Source organism: Felis catus, chromosome B3 (assembly GCF_018350175.1).
Source record: "Felis catus isolate Fca126 chromosome B3, F.catus_Fca126_mat1.0, whole genome shotgun sequence".
In the NCBI taxonomy this organism is placed as follows: Eukaryota; Metazoa; Chordata; class Mammalia; order Carnivora; family Felidae; genus Felis; species Felis catus.
Window position 1 is genome coordinate 114,765,557 of NC_058373.1, and position 20,954 is coordinate 114,786,510.

The window sequence follows — 20,954 nt, forward strand, 5'->3', positions numbered from 1 at the left end:
CATTTAAAAAACATTTGTGGGGCTAATCTTAGAATTTCTTTTCCTGACTTTTAGAATTAGCTTGTCAAGTTTTTTTAAAAAATGGCTTTATTGAGATGTAATTTATATAACTCATTGTTTAAAGTATACACTTCAGTGGTTTTTTTGTGTGTGTATTCACAGTTGTGCAGCCATCACCACAATCTAATTTTGGAACATTTTCGTCACCCCAAAAAGAAACCTGTGCCAGTTAGCAGTCGTTCCCCATTTCATTCCCCAGTACCTGAGCCCTAGGCAACCACTAATCTTTCTGCCTTTACAGATCTGAATATTTTGTATAAATGGAATCATACAATTTGTGGTATCTTGTGACAGGCTTCTTTCACTCAGCATAATGTTTTCAAGTCTCATCCATGTTGTGGAATGTATCAGTACTCATCATTTTTTTTTTTTTTACCCCTGAATAGAATTCCATCCTATCGTGTGTTTGTTTCCTAGGGCTACAGTAACAAAGTAACACAAACTGGGTAGCTTAAACTAACACAAATGTATTCTCTCACAGTTCTGGAGGCTAGAAAGTCCAAAACCAAGGTGTAAGGAAGGCTACTCTGTCTCTGAGGCTCAGGGGGAGAATCCTTTCTTGCCTCTTCTTAGCTTCCGGTAGTTGCTGGCAATCCTTGGCATTCCTTGGCTTGCTTCTGTCTTCACATGGTCTTCTTCCCTGAGGGTCTGTCTTTACATGCTAAATCTCTCTGTGGGAGCCTGTTTCTGTGTCTCTTCTCCATTTAAGGACACCAGTCCTATTGGATTAAAGGCCCACACTACTCCAGTATGACCTCGTTTTAACTTGATTATGTGTGCAGAGACCTAATTTTCAATAAAGTCACATTCACAGGTACCCCTGGGACGTCAACATATCTTTTTCAGGGGCACAATTCAACCCATAACATTATGGAAATGGTATATTTTATTTATCCACATCAGCTGAAGGACATATACACTGTTTTCACTTTTTGGCTATTATGAATAATGCCCTTAAGTATGTTTTCATTCTTCTTGGGTATATACCTAGCAGTGGAATTGCTGGATCATATGGCATCCCTATTTTTTTTTTTTTAATATTGTTATTTATTTTTGAAGGAGAGAGAGAGACACACACAGAGCATGAGTGGGAGAGGAGCAGAGAGAGGGAGACACAGAATCCGAAGCAGGCTCCAGGCTCTGAGCTGTCAGCACGGAGCCTGACACGGGGCTCGAACCCACAAACTGTGAGATCATGACCTGAGCTGAAGTCGGATGCTTAATTGACTGAGCCACCCAGGTGCCCCAAGCATCCCTACCTATGTTTAACCATTTGAGGAACTGCCAGACTGTTTTTCAAAGCAGCTGCACCATTTTATATTCCTACCAGCAATGTGCGAGCATTCTAATTTCTCCATATTATTGCTAGCACTTATTATCTGTCTTTTTGATTAGAGCCATTCTGGTGAGTGTGAAGTGGTATCTCATTGTGGTTTTGATTTGTATTTCCACAATAGCTTTTCAAGTGCTTATTGTCCATATGTATGTCTTCTTTGAAGAAATGTCTGTTCAGATCCTTGCCTGTTTTTAACCGATTTGTCTTTTTTTATTATTGAATTGTAAGAGTTCTTTATATATTTGAGATACATGCTTTTGCCAGATATATGCTTTGCAAATATTTTCTCCCATCCTAGGGTTGTCTTTTCATTCTCTTGGTGGTCAATTCATTTTTAAAAGAGTTTTCAAAAATTAGGTTGGCATTGCATTTATATGTTATTTTGAATATTTCTGTGAAACAATCTTCTCCTTATGAAAAAAAGTAGTTATAGTACTTTTTGCAGAAAGTTGATGAAAGGATTACATGAGCAATGTATACTTGATTGTGTATAATATGTGGTACTTAGCATACGATACATGCTCTGCATATGATAGCTACTATAATATATCTCTGCTCCTCCAGTTTTCTATATCTTCAGTAAAGTTTTCTATTTTTCTTCATATCAATCTTGCACATTTCTTTTGAGTTTATTCCTAGGGTTGTGTGTGTGTGTGTGTGTGTGTGTGTGTGTGTGGTTGTTTTGTGTGTTGTTTTTAAAAAGTGTATGTTGTTATTATGAGTGAATTTTTCTTTATATTCTTTTTTTTTTTAACGTTTATTTATTTTTGAGACAGAGAGAGACAGAGCATGAACGGGGGAGGGGCAGAGAGAGAGGGAGACACAGAACTGGAAGCAGGCTCCAGGCTCTGAGCCATCAGCCCAGAGCCCGACGCGGGGCTCGAACTCACGGTCCGTGAGATCGTGACCTGAGCTGAAGTCGGACGCTCAACCGACTGAGCCACCCAGGCGCCCCTCTTTATATTCTTATAGTGGGTTTGGAAAGCTATTGATTTTATATTCATCGAACTTTCAAAATGATAAGTTGTAAAATTTATGACTTTTCTCCTTATGTAGGCGATACTAATGCAGCCATTCTGTTAGGATACATGGTTCTTTTTTTTTTCTTCTTCTTCTTTCTTTCTCTTTTTCTTTTTCTTTTTAATGTAAGCTCTACCTCCAGTATGAGGCTTGGACTCATGGCCCCGAGATCAAGAGTCGCATGCTCTTCACGTGACTGAGCCAGCCAGGTGCCACCCCCCACCCCCACCATGACCCTTTTTCGTTCTGCCTTCTTCTGCACTGATTTGGATCTTCTTCCCTTCCCAGATCACTGTTGAGTCTCCCAGAGGTCTTCCTGTCTCTTGCCTTACTCTTTTCCAGTCTAGTACCGACACAGCCACCATGGTGTTCTTTGAAATATGAGTCTGATGCTGACACTCCCCTTATAAGTCTGCTACTGGCTCTCCATTACCCATGAGGTTTTATCTTGTAAGGTAATTTTAGGGCCCTCATGACTCAACCTGTATCTACTCATTCCAGCATCATCTGTCTCTGTTTCCTTATATGTACATTATGCTCTGGCACAGCACTGCCCAAATATAATATGAGCCCCATAAATAAAGTTTTCTAGTAGCCACATTCAAAATGTAAAAAGAAATAAAGTGAACTTAATTTAATAACATGTTTTATTTAACCTAGTACGTCCAACTGTTATTTCAGCATACATATGAAAAAGCAATGTAGAAGTCATATAAATAGAAATTATAATAGAAGTTCCTAGGGGTGGGAGAGATGGAATGGGAAGTTGTTGTTTAATGTGTACAGAGTTTGTGTTTGGGACGATGAAGAAGTTCTAGAAATGAATAGTAGTGATGCTGCTCAACACTGAAATGTAGTTAATGCCCCTGAGTCATACACTTCAAAAATGGTTATAATGGTAAATTTTGTGTTAAGTATATTTTACTAAAATAAAAAAGGTCCACCTTAAAAACTTGGTGTGAAAATTGTCAATAACATACTTTTACTTTTTTTGTACTGAGCCTTCACAATTCTGTATTTTACACTAACAGTATGTGTTAAATTTGCTTGAACCTTTTCACCTATACTGTGCTGCTCTGTGCCTTCCGTGTCCTCGCACACGCTGGGCCCCCTGCCCGGAGTGCCTGTCTGCTGTCTGCGTGTGCACCTGGGCAGTGTGTGCTCATTTTTAACACCAGCACCAATCTCAGATGCCCTCTCTCCCAGCAAGTGTTTCTGTTGATAATACCCGCACTCCTTCCTTTTGGCCATCCCCGTGCTGTGTGTGCTTCTGTTGTTGGTGCTCTCTCACTGCATGGCAACTTGCTCACCACGTGAATGTCTCCTTTTCTGAATCCTGCATTTCTGGAAGCAGACGGTGCCTTTTAACTCTTTTTACCTAGAGTCCGGCGCAATGTGTGGCTTCCTGAAAGTGCTACATACACTTTTGCTGAACGAATCCTTTGGCCGGGAAAAAACCTGCACAAAACCTCTCCGTGTAAAAATGGGTTTATACGTTTTTTGAATGTTGTCAAGAGTTCCCTCCTGCTTGCTCCTTCCAATTTCCCTGTGAGGCCTTTCTTTTACGTGGGCCACACATGACAAAGAATAAGTCGGGAATCTTACCATATGCCTGGGAACTTCATATCTGAGGGAGTCCTTCTCAATGGAAGCAAATCAGTAATATTTTGTAAAGCTTTTTCTACTTTAATGTCACCTTATTTTAATGTCATGAAATACGGAGATAGTGTGAAATGCAAAAGAAAATGGAAAAAATGAGTAAAAACACGTGAGAAGATGTTATTTTCTTTGAAAACAAAAATTCACTTATCTATGCAAAATGATGTTTAAGTTGAGAGGGAATGCACAATCAGGATGCAGATTGGTCTCAGAGGAAGAAACATTTGGACATTTGGCTGAAACAAACAAGATGAAATTTGAAAGAAATGTAAAGTTTTGGATTTCAGTGCAAAACATAAATCATAAATATATGAAGTGGGGAACTCGTTTTGGTATCTGTGAATTTTAATTTACCACAAGCTTTATGTGACCCACCATTGGGTTTCTTGTACTCAAAAACAAATCATTTGGTACAGCATCCATAAAATATAGGGCCCAGACCCTAGGAAGTAATAGTACCAGTGTCATTCACACCAGTTGGACCCTATCTCAAGTACTGAGTGCTGACCTGGGTGCCACATTTAAAGAGATCCATTGACAAACTTGGAGGTGTTCAGAGGTATCTGCCCACAACGATGACCTTCCCAGGTCACTGGAAGGCTGCTTAGATTAAGAAGAATGTTCTAAGGGGAGTCCTAAGAGCTGTCTTCACGTATTTCACAAGCTCTGAGGAGGGAGTAAACACTGTCGTCACTGCAGAGGCTGGACTGAACATCAAAGAGAGCAATTTCTAAGTAGGGAACTTTTGCAAAATACAAGGACTTTCAACAAAAACTCCCCTTAAGGTACTGAACTCTGTTCCTAGAAGGATTCAGGTAGAGACCAGGTCAAAATCTGTTAAGACTAGCACGGAAAGGATTCTTGACTTGTGCAAGAGCTTAATTTGCCTTCTAAATTTTAACTCTATAATTCGTTGATTTCCTTTAATAGGAGTTCTGTGGTATCTAGTAAGAACTGGCATTTATTGAACCCTAATGTCCTAGCCAATCCTGTGTTGTAGAGACTATCTTTCCCATTTTGCCAGTGATGAAACTGAGACTTAGAGAAGTTCAGCTGACACTTAGAGAAGAAGTTCGGGGAATTGCCCAAGTTCTATAGCTAGCAAGTGGCAGGGGCTGTGTTTGAACCCAAGGTATTTGACTCTAGGGCCCATCTCCTTACCCTCTACCTGAAGCTGCTCCCTGAATATGTTAACATATTTGTTTCATTCATTAAAATGTGATTTATTTCAGGAATATAATCACGTCTTAAGTGTTGAGTGGGATATGTACACGGCCTATCTCTGAAAATCATGAATTAAAAAAAGTATTTTTCTCATTATGAATAAATATACATACTTGCATGGAATTTGAAAAACCAAAGTTATTCACAAGCCCACTACCCTTCGGTAACTACTGTCATTAATTTGATGTTCAATCACTGTGTCCAGTTTTAAAAAAATAAAAGCAGCAGATTGTTTCAGTCAGGGGAAATATTGAGGCACTGAAAGCTTTGGATACCAGAGCGTGCCCTTAGAGAGGTATCTTCGTCTGTTTGGGCTGCAAAACTAGAATACCACAGACCGGGTGAATTATGAAAAACAAAAATTTATTTCTCACAGTTCTGGAGCCTGGAAGTCCAGGATCAGGGTGCCGGCCTGGTCAGTCCTGGTAAGAGCCCTCCTCCAACAGGCAGACTCTCCACTTCTCACACTGGCAGAGATCAGAGAGAAGCAAGCTTTCATAGGGTACTAACACCATCCACGGGGGCTTCAGCCTCATGACCTCACCGCATTCTCATCAGCTTCCAGAGGCTCCATCTCCTAGTACCGCCAAACCGGGGTGGGGGGGGGGCGGCGAGTTTCAACATAGGGATTTTAGAGGGGCGCAAACATTCCGCTTATAACACAGGATTTGATTTTTCTCACTTCTAGCCCAGTATTGAACCATAATGCTTCTCTGTGGCACCAAGGCTCACTCAGTAAGGGGAAAAATACTTTTTTCACTGGAATAAACAGATTTTTGTAATATGATGATTGAAATAGAGACATTTATCATAAAATACAATACCTGGAATTGAGTTGTATTCATTCGATGAATATTTATTGTTATCATCTCTGTGGCAATTGTTGGATATGCATATATATGTAGTATTATATATAGTATAATATATATTCTATATAGTAAATATATAGTATATACTATATGGTAAATATATAGTATATACTATATAGTAAACATATAGTGTGTATATATATATATATATATATATATATATATATATATATATATGGGTGTGGGTGTGCATATATATGTAATATTGAAGAAACCAGGTAAGGTCCTTCTTTTCATGGGGTTTACAGTCTGGTGGGAAAGATAGACAATGAATAAATCAACAATTATCAGGCAGGCCAACAGGAAAAAAAATTTGACAAATATGTACACCTGGGTAACCCAAGCCCCCATCAAGACATGGAATGTTATACAATTCTGGAAAGTTCTCTCTTGCCTGAAATGCTCTTCCCTAGAATTTTTCCTGACTGGCTTTTTTTTTTTTTTTTTTTTTTGATACTCAGTGTTCAGCTTAAATGTCTCTTCCCTGTAACTCACCCTACCCCCCCAGAGGCAGCTAGTGTTCAGATCTTTTTCTACCATAGATTAATTTTGGTTGTTCTGGAACTTTGTATAAATAGAACCATACAGTAACTCTTTTGTATCTGGCTTCTTTCACTCAGCCTAATGTTGAGATTCACGCATTTATCAGTAATTCATTTCTTTTTGTTATTGCCAAGTAGTATTCCATTGTATGGGTGTACCAACTGGACTTTTTCTAGGGTTTGGCAATTATGAATGAAGCTGTTATGAACATACTTATACAAGTCTTTCTGTGGATAGATTTAATTTATCCAGCTTGGGACTCAGAGGACTGTACTAAATCTGATGACCTCCATCTCAGCTCTTCATTACATGGATGTCGAGATTCTCAATCTGTCCCCCATGTCTCTGCTATGTTTTCTACATCTTTCTCTCTGTGCTACATTCTGGGTGAGTTCCTCAGATTTATCTTCAATTCACTAACTCTCTCTGTCTGATCTACTATTTGACCTGTCTATTGAGTATTGAACTTTTAAACAATTTTAGCAAGTATTTTTTTGTACGTAGAATTTCTACTTTATGTTGTCTCCTGTTCATGTTTTAGATTTTATTTTCCTTAATTTCACTGAGTGTTATTTAAGTTCCTTTCAGATTTCAGATATGGATGTTTTTGTTTGATTCTTATGTGAAATATTTTTATTGGCTGTAGGGTATTTTAAAATTTTTGTTTTGTTTTGATTCATTTGTGAGTACTCTTCTAGGGACTGGTGTTGTTGGAAGTACTGCATGTTTCCTGGGTGGTAGAAACACACACACACACACACACACACACACACATTCCAACTGAATTCACAAATTCTAACCATTGTCGCTTTAGTTTCTTTGGTTTTCAATTTTTTTAACGTTTGTTTATTTTTGAGAGACAGAGAGAGAGACACGGGGCGAGTGGAAGAGGGGCCGAGAGGGAGACACGGAATCCGAAGCAGGCTCCAGGCCCTGAGCTGTCAGCACAGAGCCTGACATGGGGCTTGAACTCACGAACCGTGAGATCATGACCTCAGCCAAAGTTGGACACTTAACCGGCTGAGCCACCTAGGCGCCCCTTAGTTTTAGTTTCTTTAAAGCTAGTTTCTTTAAAACTTAGAGTTTCCTTTTGTGAGGATAATGTGAATTTGGGCCCTCTACTGCCTCACAGTGCAGGCCTGAGGAGAATCTGCCTTCTCATGAGGAGTTCTGTTCATGCTCTCAGCCTTGGGCGGGTGCTTGCCTGGACCGTGGTAGTTGAACCCTTCCAGTTTCCTGTTCATGGACAAGGCAGCACTTCCTGGGTCCCAGCTGTGCCCTGGGCCTGTGGCCTAGACTTCTGGCCATGGACTGGCAATAAAGCCCAGCACTGAGGCTGCTAGGAGCTCTGGTCTGTGCCCTCCCCCCACCCCCACATATCTCCCACCCAGGAGTTCCAGGGTTCCCTGTTTCCATTTCTGGCAGCTGATGATTTCCCTTTCTTTTGAGTTTAACTCTTTATTAAACATTTATATTTTTGATGTTTTCTCCAGCATTTTGTATTGTTTAAAGTGGGAAAGGGAAGAGGTTTTTTTTTTAAACGTCTTTTCAGATTATTTTAACTAGAAATTTGTGCAAATTCTTGAATCTCATTAAGCCTTCAGTAAAAGTACTGGAGAAAGTACATGAGTACTTAGCACTTAGTACTTCTGCAATAAAGTAAGTATTTTAAAAATAACACAGCTATTTTCTTGTTTTCATTAGCAGTGTAATAATTGAGTGATTTCATTTTTCATCCCCCCCCCCCCCCGGTTAATCCATGCCTACATGATTATAGCCCAGGGTTGTTGTAACTATTAAATTATTTAAAAAATAATTGTTATTGGAGTGCCTGGGTGGTTCAGTCAGTTAGGCATCCAGCTCTTGATCTTGGCATGATCTTGTGGTTCGTGTGTTCGAGCCCCATGTTGGGTTCTGCACTGACAGCACAGAACCTGCTTGGGCTTCTCTCCCTGTTCCTCTCTCTCTGCTCCTCCCCTGCCAAAACGAATAAATAAACTTAAAAAAATTATTATTGAAGCTTTGAAAGATGATAAAAATAGTACACCTTCAGTGGGAAACTCTCGGCCATAGAAAAGTGTAGGCAGCATCTAGCAGGTCACCGTGTCTTTGGGCAATACAGATTGTAGGCCAGAATCCACAGGTGGGTGGCACGGAGCCCAGAGTGTTTTTGTTTGGCTGGCACAGTGAATTTGTTGCTGACACTTAAAAATAGTGACATTTCACATAAAATTTAGATACCTGACTTCCCTTGAATAATGGCGTCATATGACTACACTGGGCCCGCTTCCCAAATGGGATCAATTACTTTGTGCTGAACGGTGTCTGCCTCATGATCGCCCTGTGTGACTGAGGCTAACAGCCACTTACCATTTATTGTTACACATTTACTGTCGTTATGTAAGTAGTACAGAAACAGCGCTGTATGTCCATTTCTCTGTCAAAAATAGGAACACAAAAGGTAGATGGAGAACACCGTGTGCTATAGGAGAAATGGAAGAGAGACTGTTATGTTGGAGTTTCCCTGGCTGAAATGATCTGCCATTCTTATTGTTTATTTAATTGTGTGAAATAATTGAACATCACACTGATAACTGGTTACCTAAGGGTAGGAGGATTATAATTAATTTTAATTTTTCAAATTCCATACACGTATATGTGTGTTCAGACACCCTGTTAATGCCTGATTAAGGGAGCACTGGGCAGCTGGTAGAATGCAGGGGCGTTTTCTTGGCTGAGAATGAAGACCGAGAAAGTAGAAAAGTGAAAAAGTTAAATATCACTTTTTCCATGTGGAAATTTGTAGCTTTTTCTTTCTTTTTTGTTTTTTTTTTTTGTTTGTTTAGTTTGTGGACACATGGATTATAAGTGGAGCGCTTTTTAGGGGAAAACATGTTTCCATATAAGTTTAAATTCTGTATATAAATATATTGTTGCCATTTGTTTTGCAGATCGTGGGATTACTGATATGCTTTCCTAAGCCGCAAAAAAGTTGAAGATGTCGAAATACTTAACGGCTTTGACAGTGACCACCCTTGTCGGTGTGGCTGTGGGGGGGTTTGTCCTGTGGAAGGGCATCCGGTGCCGGAGGAGCAAAGCGAGCCTTGACCCCTGGCAACGGCGGAGGCAGCAGCAAGCCCCGGGCAGGAGGGAGCAGCCCCCTCCAGCAGACGACCAGCTGCACTGCGGTGCCCCCAGAGCCTCATGGGAGGAGAAGATTCTCGAAGCAAAGGTGGTGACTGTGTCTCACGAGGCAGAGTGGGACCACATCGAGCCATTGCTTAGGAGTGAGTTAGAAGATCTCCCAGTACTTGGAATTGACTGTGAGTGGGTAAGTTAAAAAGCAAAAATAAACCATGTAAATCTTTTCTGCTTTTCTAACTAGGGACCTTGAATAGTCAAGTAGAGGATAAGACTAAAGGAGAATTAGCTTGTTCTCAACTAGCTCATAAATAGAATTTAGCAGACGGAGAAGCTGCTTCTCTCGTCAGGAGAGGAGAGTGCTTAAAATCATGGGTTCTGGAGTGAGACAGATCTGTCCGAGTCCCATTTTGACCGCTTATTCTGTGAACTCAGACAAGCTACTTACCTTCTCAGAGGCTCATGAACTTGTTTGTCGTAGGGCTGTAATGGTAGCTCCCTCCCAGGGCTTTTCAAAGGAGTCAAATAGATAAGCCCTATAAAGGGTTCAGCATGATTTTCACATATAGTAAGTACTCATTAAACATTAGCTACTATTAATATTTTAAATAGTATTTTCATAAGGATGCCATGGAGAAGTTAGTTAAGGAAGTCTATTTAAATGGGAATTATTACACAAAGTAGCATTTAAAGAGATAACATTAAAATCTGAAATACTGTTTGCTCTCAGCCAGGTACTTTGCTGTTTGTTTGCAGCATCTCATTTAATTTCCACAGTAAATCCCGTGTGGGAAGATTCTATTGTTACCTTCACTTTACAGATAGGAGGTGGAAGGCATAAAAAGGTAATCGCCGTTTGAGCCCAGGGCTTTCCTAACCATCTGGTTCGTTTTTCTAATAGGTCTTCTTTGGGGAGAGTCGTTACATAGTTGTGTTGAGGATCACAGGGTGCGTCTGTTCCTCTGTCATTCTGATTCACGGAGTGAACTTTAATCTCCTTGAAACAGAAGATATTACATAACTATAAATAAATCATAGTTATCATTCCTTGTTGATATATGTCTTATCCGATATATGTCTTTTGGATATGTAGAACATGGCCTACGGCCAGGAAGTGTAATCAGAAGAGGCCCTAAGCAGAATAGCTGCCACCAAATCGGGTCCCAGACTTGGTAAGAGGTCAACCAGATGCCAGGGATGACCACGAATGAGAACACTTGACAGCGTCCAGAAGGGTTTAGTAGTCACCCAAGACCTTACGCCTGCTCAAGGGATTTCATCGTGTCAGCAACAATAGTTGTTTCTGCCAGTGAGCATGGGTCATCAGGACAGCATTGGACACTTCTGGTCGATTCTGTATACGAAATTCTATCATTTTAGAAATAGTCCAACAATAATAGAAGAAAACATCACTAAACAGTGAGCTGTAGTAGATTAGGAACATTCACTTTTGCCAAGCGCCTTGATTTTCTAACTAAATGAAGTATAACTGCAGCCGCAGGGTAGTCTGAAGTGAGTGGTTAGTAACAGCGGTTGATTTAATAATGTTTAATTACTGTAGCAGAGATGTGGGTAAGTTAAAGTGGCAAATAACCCAAAACCCACTTCATTTTGGCTTTGGATAAGTATTGAATTCATGCTGGATGCCACATCTTCAGGTGTGATTGCATTTCCCTGTTTGCTGCCACAGAAAAGCTTTATGAAGAAAATTATTCTTCCTTGGTGTCGCCATTCTTCCATTTCCCTTTCTCTTTTTAAAAAAATTTTTGTTTTAAATGTTTATTTATTTTTGACAGAGAGGGAAACAGAGCATGAGTGGGGGAGGGGCAGAGAGAGAGGGAGACGCAGAATCTGAAGCAGGCTCCAGGCTCTGAGCCATCAGCACAGAGCCCAATGCGGGACTCAAACTCACCAACTGTGAGATCATGATGTGAGCCGAAGTCGGATGCTTAACCGACTGAGCCACTCAGGTGCCCCTCCCTTTCTCTTTTATTCACTTGTGTGTGCTTGTATAGTTGACATTTTTGTTCTTGTCTAATCCAGTGAGTATTTGTTTGGATTTACCAAAATGTTTACCTTTTTCTTTGCTCATTTTTTCCTTAGGATCATTTTCTTTAAGGTCATTCTTAGAAGTTTATGTCTTCAAAGCTCATTAAACTGGTTGTCACTGTTCTTGTTTTGAAAGTGTCTTTAGTTTGCTCTTAAGCTTAAAAGAAAGGTATTTTACTGGATACAAAATTCTAGCATGGCAATTTATCATCATTTTCAAGACAGTATTCCATTGTCTTCTGGCTTCTGTTGTTGCTGTTTAAAATGACTATCAGTCTAAGTGTTGATTCTTTGTAGGTAATCTAACTTTCTGTAGCTCCTTTTAAGATCTACACTTTGAGTTTGTAGTCCTGAAGATTCAGTATGATGAGGCTAAGTGTTCTTTCTGTATTACTAACATGGGATTCTGAGAGATAGGTAGAAATGAGGATTGACATCTTCTATCAATTTTTATTTTATTAGTAGTATTTTTTAAAGAAGTCATTGCATTTTCTTTCTTTTTTTTAAAGCTTATTTGGGGCGCCTGGGTGGCTCGGTCGGTTAAGTGTCCGACTTCGGCTCAGGTCATGATCTCACGGTCCGTGAGTTCGAACCCCGCGTTGGGCTCTGTGCTGACAGCTCAGAGCCTGGAGCCTGTTTCGCATTCTGTGTCTCCCTCTCTCTCTGCTCCTCCCCTGTTCATGCTCTGTCTCTCTCTGTCTCAAAAATAAATAAATGTTAAAAAAAAAAATTAAAGCTTATTTATTTATTTTTGAGAAAGACAGAGAATATGTGTGTGAGTGGGGGAGGGGCAGAAGGAGAGGGAGAGAGGATCCCAAGCAGGCTCCATGCCATCAGTGTGTAGCCCGACACGAGGTTCGAACCCACGAACAGTGAGATTCACCTCTGAAATTAAGAGTCGGACACTCAACCGCCTCAGCCACCCAGGCACTCCTCTTTTATCAATTTTTGAATTCTCTTTGCAGATTGTCTTTACCCTGTTTGTTCTTCTCTCCACCACCCCCCCCCCCTTTTCTTTCTCATCTTCTCCCTCCTCTTCCTTCTTTATGCTGTAATTTGATCAGTTCTATTCTCAACTTTTTATGTTATCCTACATATCTGGTAATCTCTTTTATATTTAACATATTGTAGTCTCTATGGATTCATTCTGCGCGGTTTCTTTAGGTCCCTTTTACAGTCCCCTTTTTCTTTATTTAGTTTTGTCTAATCTGTTTTACTTGCCCCTGAAGTCTTTTTTTTTTTAACCTTTTTATTGTGAAATAAAACACATCAAGAAAAGTGCCTGAACTGAAAATAGCTAAATGATTTATCTAAAGAGAACAGCTGTGTAACTAGAAACTAGGTCAGGAAATAGAAGATTGCTAGTACCCCAGAAGCTCCGCTTATAATCATTGTCCCCCAACAGTTATCATTATCCTGATTTTATAGTATTTACATTCTTGTTTTTCTTTATACTTTTACTACTTATGCATGCATCCCTAAGCACTGTAATTTAGATTTGCCTGCTTTTTAAATTTAATATATGTGAAACTGTAGAGTATGTATTCTTTTGTGTCTGACTTCTTTTGCTCAACATTGTGAGATTTATCTATGGTGTGTGTGACTGTGACTCTTTGCCATATAGTAATCCCTTGTATAAATATATCATGATTCACTTCATCCATTCTAATATTGATGGGCATTTGAGTTTGTGGTTTGGAGCTCTTACAAATAATGTTGCAATAAATTTATGGACACAATATTATTGGGCACATGTATCTAGGAGTGGAGTCCTACATCATAGAATTGTGTGTATGTTTAACTTACATGGATAATACCAAACTGTTTGCCAAGGAGGTTTTAACTAATATACCCTCCGGTCAGTATTGTATGAGTGTAGCCATTGTTCGGCTGTTTTCAGAAGTGGTTATACTGATTTAACCTCCCACCAAGGCTGTCTTTGTCTGTATCTCGTCAACAGTTGGTACTGTTAGATTTTTATTTTTAATTTTTGTTTATTTTTTGGTACTGCCAGATTTTTATTTTTATTTATTTGGGCCTGTCAGATTATTTACTTTTTTACTAAGCCATTTTTTAATGCCTCTTTATTTTTAGAGAGAGGGCATGCATGCACAAGTCAGGGAGGAGCAGAGAGAGAGAGGGAGAGAGAGAATGGCAAGCAGGCTCTGTGCTGTTAGCCCAGAGCCTGACATGGGGCTCCATCCCACGAACTGTAAGATCATGACCTGAGCCAAAATCAAGAGTCTGACACTTACCTGACTGTGCCACCCAGGCACCCCTACATCTTCTTTTTCCATTCATCAGTTGATGGGCACTTGGGCTGATTCCATAATTTGGTTATTGTAGATAATGCTGCTATAAACATTGGGGTGCATATATCCCTTTGAATTAGTATTTTTGTATTCTTTGGGTACTGCAGTTGCTGGATTATAGGGTAGTTCTATTTTTAACTTTTTTGAGGACCTCCATACTGTTTTCCAGAGTGGCTGCATTGGTTTGCATTCCCATCCACAGTGCAAGAGGGTTCCCCTTTCTCCACATCACCTTTCTCCACAAGCCACCGTGCCTGTTGTCTCTTGTGTTGTTGATTTTAGCATTCTGATGGGTGTGAGATGGTATCTCATTGCAGTTTTGATTTGCATTCCCCTAATGATGAGTGACATTGATCATCTTTTCATGTGTCTGTTGGCTATGTGTAAAAAATGTCTATTCGTATCTTCTGCCCATTTTTAAATTGGATTATTTGTGTTTTGGGTGCTGAGTTTGTAAGTTCTTGATATATTTTGGAATCTAACCCTTTATCAGATATGTCATTTGCAAATATCTTTTCCCATTCAGTAGGTTGCCGTTTAGTTTTGTTGATAATTGCCTTTGCTGTACTATAAAGTTTTAATTTATTTATTTTATTTTTTGGTTGAGCATCTTTTTACATTTTATTGATCATTTAGATATCTCTAAGTGGCAAGTCTCTTGCCCCTTTTTCTTTGATTTGTCTTTTTCTTACTGATCTATTATAGGAGTTCTTTTTACATTCTGGGTATGAATCCTTTGTGAGTTAAATGTATACCTGGAATGTTTTCTCCCATTCTGTAAATTGCCTTTACATTATTATTTTTTTAAGATTGTATTTTTTTTTAAACATTTTATTTATTTTTGATACAGGGAGAGACAGAGCATGAACAGGGGAGGGTCAGAGAAAGGGAGACATGGAATCTGAAACAGGCTCCAGGCTCTGAGCTGTCAGCACAGAGCCCGACGCGGGGCTCGAACTCACGGACCGCGAGATCATGACCTGAGCCGAAGTCGGACGCTTAACCGACTGAGCCACCCAGGTGCCCCTTAAGATTGTATTTAAAAAAAATTTTTTTTTTAATTTTTATTTTTGAGAGAGACTGTGAGCGGGGGAGGGGTAGAGAGAGAGGGGGACAGAGGATCTGAAGTGGACTCTGCGCTGACTGCAGGAAGCCTACTGCGGGGCTCGAACTCACAAACCGTGAGATTGTGACCTGAGCCAAAGCCGGGAGCTCAACCAACTGAGCCACCTAGGCACCCCTTAAGAATGTATTTTTAAGTAATCTCTACACCCAGCATGGGGCTCGAACTCATCACCCCATGATCAAGAGTTGCATGCTCTACCAACCGAGCCAGCCAAGCACCCCGCCTTTACATTCTTTTTAATATTATCTTTTGATGATCAGAAGATCTGTATGGTACAGTTTAAGAAGTCTTATCCTATTCCTATGCATAAAGATATTTCCTGTATTATTTTCTTGGAGTTTTATGGCATTAATCTCGCACATTTAGATTTATGATTCACCTGAAATTCATTGTGTGTGGGGGTGGGGCTGCGAGGTAGGGTCAGGTTTTATTTTTCCCTCATATGGATATCCACTTGTCCTACCTAGTACCATAAATTGAAAAGATAAACCTTTCCTCACTGCTCAGCAATGCCTCTTTACCTCAGAACATATTATCTGTATGAATAGATCTGTTTATGGGCTCTCTAATAGTCTGTTTTGCTATTCTTGCACCAGTGATCACAAACTATCTTAGTTCCTGTTGTTTTATCATGACTCCTGATACCTAGGACAGTGATACTTGCTATCTTGTTCTTTTTCCAGAATATCTTCATCTTATTCCTTTGCATTTCCTTATACTTTTTAAAACCTGCTTTTCAGGTTCTACAAAAAAAATTCTTGATATTTTGATTGAGATTGTATTGGCATCAGTAGATCAATCTGTGAGGAATTAACTGCTTAGAATATTGAGTTTTATAACCTAGGAATATTTATTTAGATCTCTAATTTCTCTTAAAAATTGGTAGTTTTCTGTGATTTTAAAAATTCTTTATAAATGAAATCTTTAAAATTTTTTTGTGTTTCTGGTATCTGGAAATGCAGTTGATTTTTATATATTTCTCTCCTATTAAGGACCCTTACTAAACTCATTAATTCAAATTACTTGTAGATTCTTTTGGATTTTTGTGTACACTCTTATATCATTTGAGAAGTGACCATTTTCTTTCTTTCCAGTCCTTACACCTTTTGTTTCTTTTCTTACCTTACTGTACTGACTAGGATCACAGTGTAAGTGCCCAGTAGAAGTGGTGACAGTAGGCATCCCTGACTCATTCCCTATCCCAAAATGACAGCTTTCAGAGGTGCCTAGGTGGCTCAGTCAGTTAAGCATCCGACTTTGGCCCAGGTCATGATCTCACGGTTTGTGAGTTTGAGCCCTGCATCAGGCTCCCTGTTGTCTGCACAGAACCTGCTTCGAATCCTTTGTCCCCCTCTCTCTCTGGCGGTCCCCCACACTTGCTCTTTCTCTTTCAAAAATAAGTAAACATTAGGGGCGCCTGGGTGGCGCAGTCGGTTAAGCGTCCGACTTCAGCCAGGTCACCATCTCGCGGTCCGTGAGTTCGAGCCCCGCGTCGGGCTCTGGGCTGATGGCTTGGAGCCTGGAGCCTGTTTCTGATGCTGTGTCTCCCTCTCTCTCTGCCCTTCCCCTGTTCATGCTGTTTCTCTCTGTCCCAAAAATAAAAAATAAAAAACGTTGAGAAAAAAAATTAAAAAAAAAAATAAGTAAACATTAAAAAAAATTAAAAGACTAAATAAATAAATTTTTAAAAATGACAGCTTTCAACATTTTCAAGTTGAATACGATATGTGCCATGTTCGTCAATGCCGATGTTTGTTTGTAGATCCCTTTACCAGATTAAATACGTTGAATTCTATTCTTGGTTTGTTAAGGGTACTTTTCTGTATTTCTTGAGATGACTATGTAGTTTTTCTCCTTTATTCTGTTTTTGTGGTGAAAGACATTGGTGTTTTAATTTCTGGAGTAAATCCAGGTTGGTCCTGATGTCTTTATTCTTTTTATACATTGCTGAATTCATTTTGCTCATGCATTTTAGAGGATTTTTTTAAAACTATGTTCATGAGAGTGATATTGGATTATAATTTTCTTTCCTAGAAATGACCCTGTCTGATTTTGAGTAAAAGTTATATTGGCCTCACACAACAAGTTAATGTTGTGTTCTCTGGAAGAGTTTCTATACGATTTCATTCTTTTTTGGGCACCTGAGTGGCTCAGTCAGTTAAGCGTCTGACTTGATTTCAGCTCAGGTTGTGATCTCACAGTGGTGAGATCAAGCCCTTTGTTGGGTTCCATGATGAGCATGGAACCTGCTAAAAATTCTCTCTGCGGGGCGCCTGAGTGGCTCAGTCGGTTAAGTGTCCGACTTTGGCTCAGGTCATGATCTCGTGGTTCACGAGTTCGAGCCCCGCGTCGGGCTCTGTGCTGACAGCTCAGAGCCTGGAGCCTGCTTCTGATTCTGTGTCTCCCTCTCTCTCTGACCCTCCCCCCATTCATGCTCTGTCTCTCTCTGTCTCAAAAATAAATAAACATTAAAAAAATTTAAAAAATAAATAAATAAATAAATAAATAAATAAATAAATAAAAATTCTCTCTGCTTCTCCCCATCCCCTGCTTGCATGCATGCTCTCTCTCTTTCTCTCAAAAGAAAAAAAAAGATTGTCATTCTTTTTTCCTTAAATATTTGATTAGGATCTACTGGTAAAGCCATCTGCAGTTATTTTTTTTTTTAAGGGAAGTGTTTGAATTAAGGATATCATTTTTTAATAGTTTTGGGGCTCTTCAGATTTTCTATTTCTTCGTGTCTTTTTAAAAAAAAAATTGTTTATTTATTTATTAACTAAGTAGTCTCCACATCCAACACGGGACTTGAACTCGCAACCCTGAGATCCAGAGTGGCATACTTTTCCAACTGAGCCAGCCACGTGCCCCATATTCATGTCTGTTTTGATAAATTATATTTTTCATCAGAATCTTCTTTCAAATTTTAAAATTATGAGCATAAACATGTTTATAATATCTTCAGGTTTTTTTCCCCAATCAGAAGGATATGTAGAGTTGGCTCCTTTTTCCTTCTTGACATCATTTATTTGTGCTTCTTTCTTTTTTCTTGATTTCTCCTTCTATGAGCTTATCAATTTTATTAGTCTTTTCAAAGAATCAACTTCTCACTTTGTTGATCTTCTTTATTGTATGTTTGTGTTTTATTTCATTGATTTCTGCTCTTTCTCTCATTTTTTTCTTCTACTCGCTTGGGTGTAATTTGCTCCATTTATTCCTCAAACTACTTTAATCTGACTTCCTACTCTACTACTCCACTGAAACTGATCAAGTTGATGGCTTTCTTGTTTTCGAATCCAGTGGACACTTATTTAGTAATCCAGTGTTATTCTAGCTGTCAAAAGCACCTGCACAGTTCCTGCATAAGACATTCTTCTTGGCTTTCGTGTCTTCATACTTTTCTGTCTCCTATCAGTACGATTCTTTCCTCTTTTCCTTCTTTTTTTTTAAATTTTATTTATTTTTATTTATTATTATTTTTAAAAATTTACATCCAAGTTAGTTAGCATATAGTGCAACAGTGATTTCAGGGGTAGATTCCTTGATTCCCCTTACCCATTTAGCGCATCCCCCCTCCCACAACCCCTCCAGTAAACCTCTGTTCTCCGTATTTAAGAGTCTCTTATATTTTGTCCCCCTCCCTGTTTTTAGATTATTTTTGCTTCCCTTCTCTTATGTTCATCTGTTCTGTGTCTTAAAGTCCTCATATGAGTGAAGTCATATAATATTTGTCTTTCTCTGACTAATTTCGCTTAGCATAATACCCTCTAGTTCATCCACGTAGTTGCAAATGGCAAGATTTCATTCTTTTTGATTGCCGAGTAATACTCCCTTATATATATGTACCACATCTTCTTTATCCATTCATCCATCGATGGACATTTGGGCCCTTTCCATGCTTTGGCTATTGTTGATAGTGCTGCTATAAACATGGGGGTGTATGCGCTCCTTCGAAACAGCACACCTATATCCTTTGGATAAATACCTAGTAGTGCAGTTCCTGGGTCATAGGGTAATTCTATTTTTAATTTTTTGAGGAACCTCCATACTGTTTTCCAGAGTGGCTGTACCAGCTTGCATTCCCACCAGCAGTGCAAAAGAGATTCTCTTTCTCTGCATCCTTGCCAACATCTGTTGTTACCTGAGTTGTTAATGTTAGTCATTCTGACAGGTGTGAGGTGGTATCTCATTGTGGTTTTGATTTGTAGTTCCCTGATGATGAGTGATGTTGAGCATTTTTTCATATGTTGGCTGGCCATCTGGATGTCTTTGGAGAAGTGCCTATTCATGTCTTTTGCCCATTTCTTCACTGGATTATTTGTTTTTTGGGTGTTGAGTTTGGTAAGTTCTTTATAGATGTTGGATACTACCCCTTTATCTGATATGTCGTTTGCAGATATCTTGTCCCATTCCATCGGTTGCCTTTTAGTTTTGCTGATTGTTTCCCTCACTGTGCAGAAGCTTTTTATTTTGATGAGATCCCAATAGTCCATTTTTGCTTTTGTTTCCCTTGCCTCCAGAGACATGTTGAGTAAGAAGTTGCTGCAGCTGAGGTCAAAGAGGTTTTTGCCTGCTTTCTCCTCGAGGATTTTGATGCTTCCTGTCTTACGTTTAGGTCTTTGATCCATTTTGAGTTTATTTTTGTGTATGGTGTAAGAAAGTGGTGCAGGTTCATTTTTCTGCATGTTGCCGTCCAGTTCTCCCAGCACCACTTGCTGAAGAGACTGTCTTTATTCCATTGGATATTCTTTCCTGCTTTGTCAAAGATGAGTTGGCCATATGCTTGTGGGTCCATTTCTGGGTTCTCTATTCTGTTTCATTGATCTGAGTGTCTGTTTTTGTGCCAAATGTATATTTATTTTTGAGAGAGAGAGTGCAGGCAGGGGAGGGGCAGAGAAAGAGGGAGACACAGAATCCAAAGCAGGCTCCATCCAGGCTCTGAGCTGTCAGCACAGAGCCCAACGTGGAGCTTGAACCCATGAACCATGAGATCATGACCTGAGCTGAAGTCAGACGCTTAACCCACCGAACCAGCCAGGCGCCCCTAAAGAGATTTTTTTAAAATAGACTTTTTAATAGTGTGAATTTTACTAATTTTTAAAATTTGGTACAAGTTTTTAAATATGTGGAAACCAAAATAATGGTAACATTAAACATGTCTGGGGATCAACAGATGTGTCCATGGACCACAAATTTATGTCTTCTAATCAACATTCTTTTCTCAAGTGATCTCGTCTGCCTTATAGCTTTAAATACCATTGACATGCTGATGACTCTTAAAATTAGAACTCTAGCCTTTTATGTCCACCTGTCTACTTGGCATCTTCCCTTCAAAGGCTAATAGTCATCTCAAACTTACCATGTTCCCAACAGAACTTTTGAGTTTTCTTCCCAAACCAGTATTATCCTTAGTCTTCTCTACCTTTAAGATGAAAGTCAGGGAGACATTCTCCCCACTAAGGGCTGACCAACAGAAATGATAAGATTGAAAATCAGACACAAACAGGCAATTATGGTATGCTGAGTTTCTTCAGTGGTAACATATGTAGAAATTCATAGAAATGGTTGTGGAAATAACATAGCATTCTACCAGATAGAGGTATGGGTTTCCAGATCCC

The 20,954-nt window shown here is 39.4% G+C and overlaps 1 protein-coding gene across 4 annotated transcripts in view; it reads left to right on the forward strand.

The window, feature by feature from the left end:
- EXD2 (exonuclease 3'-5' domain containing 2) overlaps positions 1-20,954 on the forward strand; it is an 86,656-nt gene that overhangs the window by 39,342 nt on the left and 26,360 nt on the right. For 3 of the 4 annotated variants that reach the window (XM_045060123.1, XM_045060124.1, XM_003987771.6), the window contains one exon: positions 9,663-10,042. In XM_045060123.1, coding sequence (XP_044916058.1) covers positions 9,710-10,042 — 333 coding nt within the window. In that variant the 5' untranslated portion in view covers positions 9,663-9,709. Of the gene's footprint in view, positions 1-6,948; positions 7,099-9,662; positions 10,043-20,954 lie in introns of all 4 variants that reach the window. The other variant, XM_011283296.4, reaches the window with a different exon arrangement.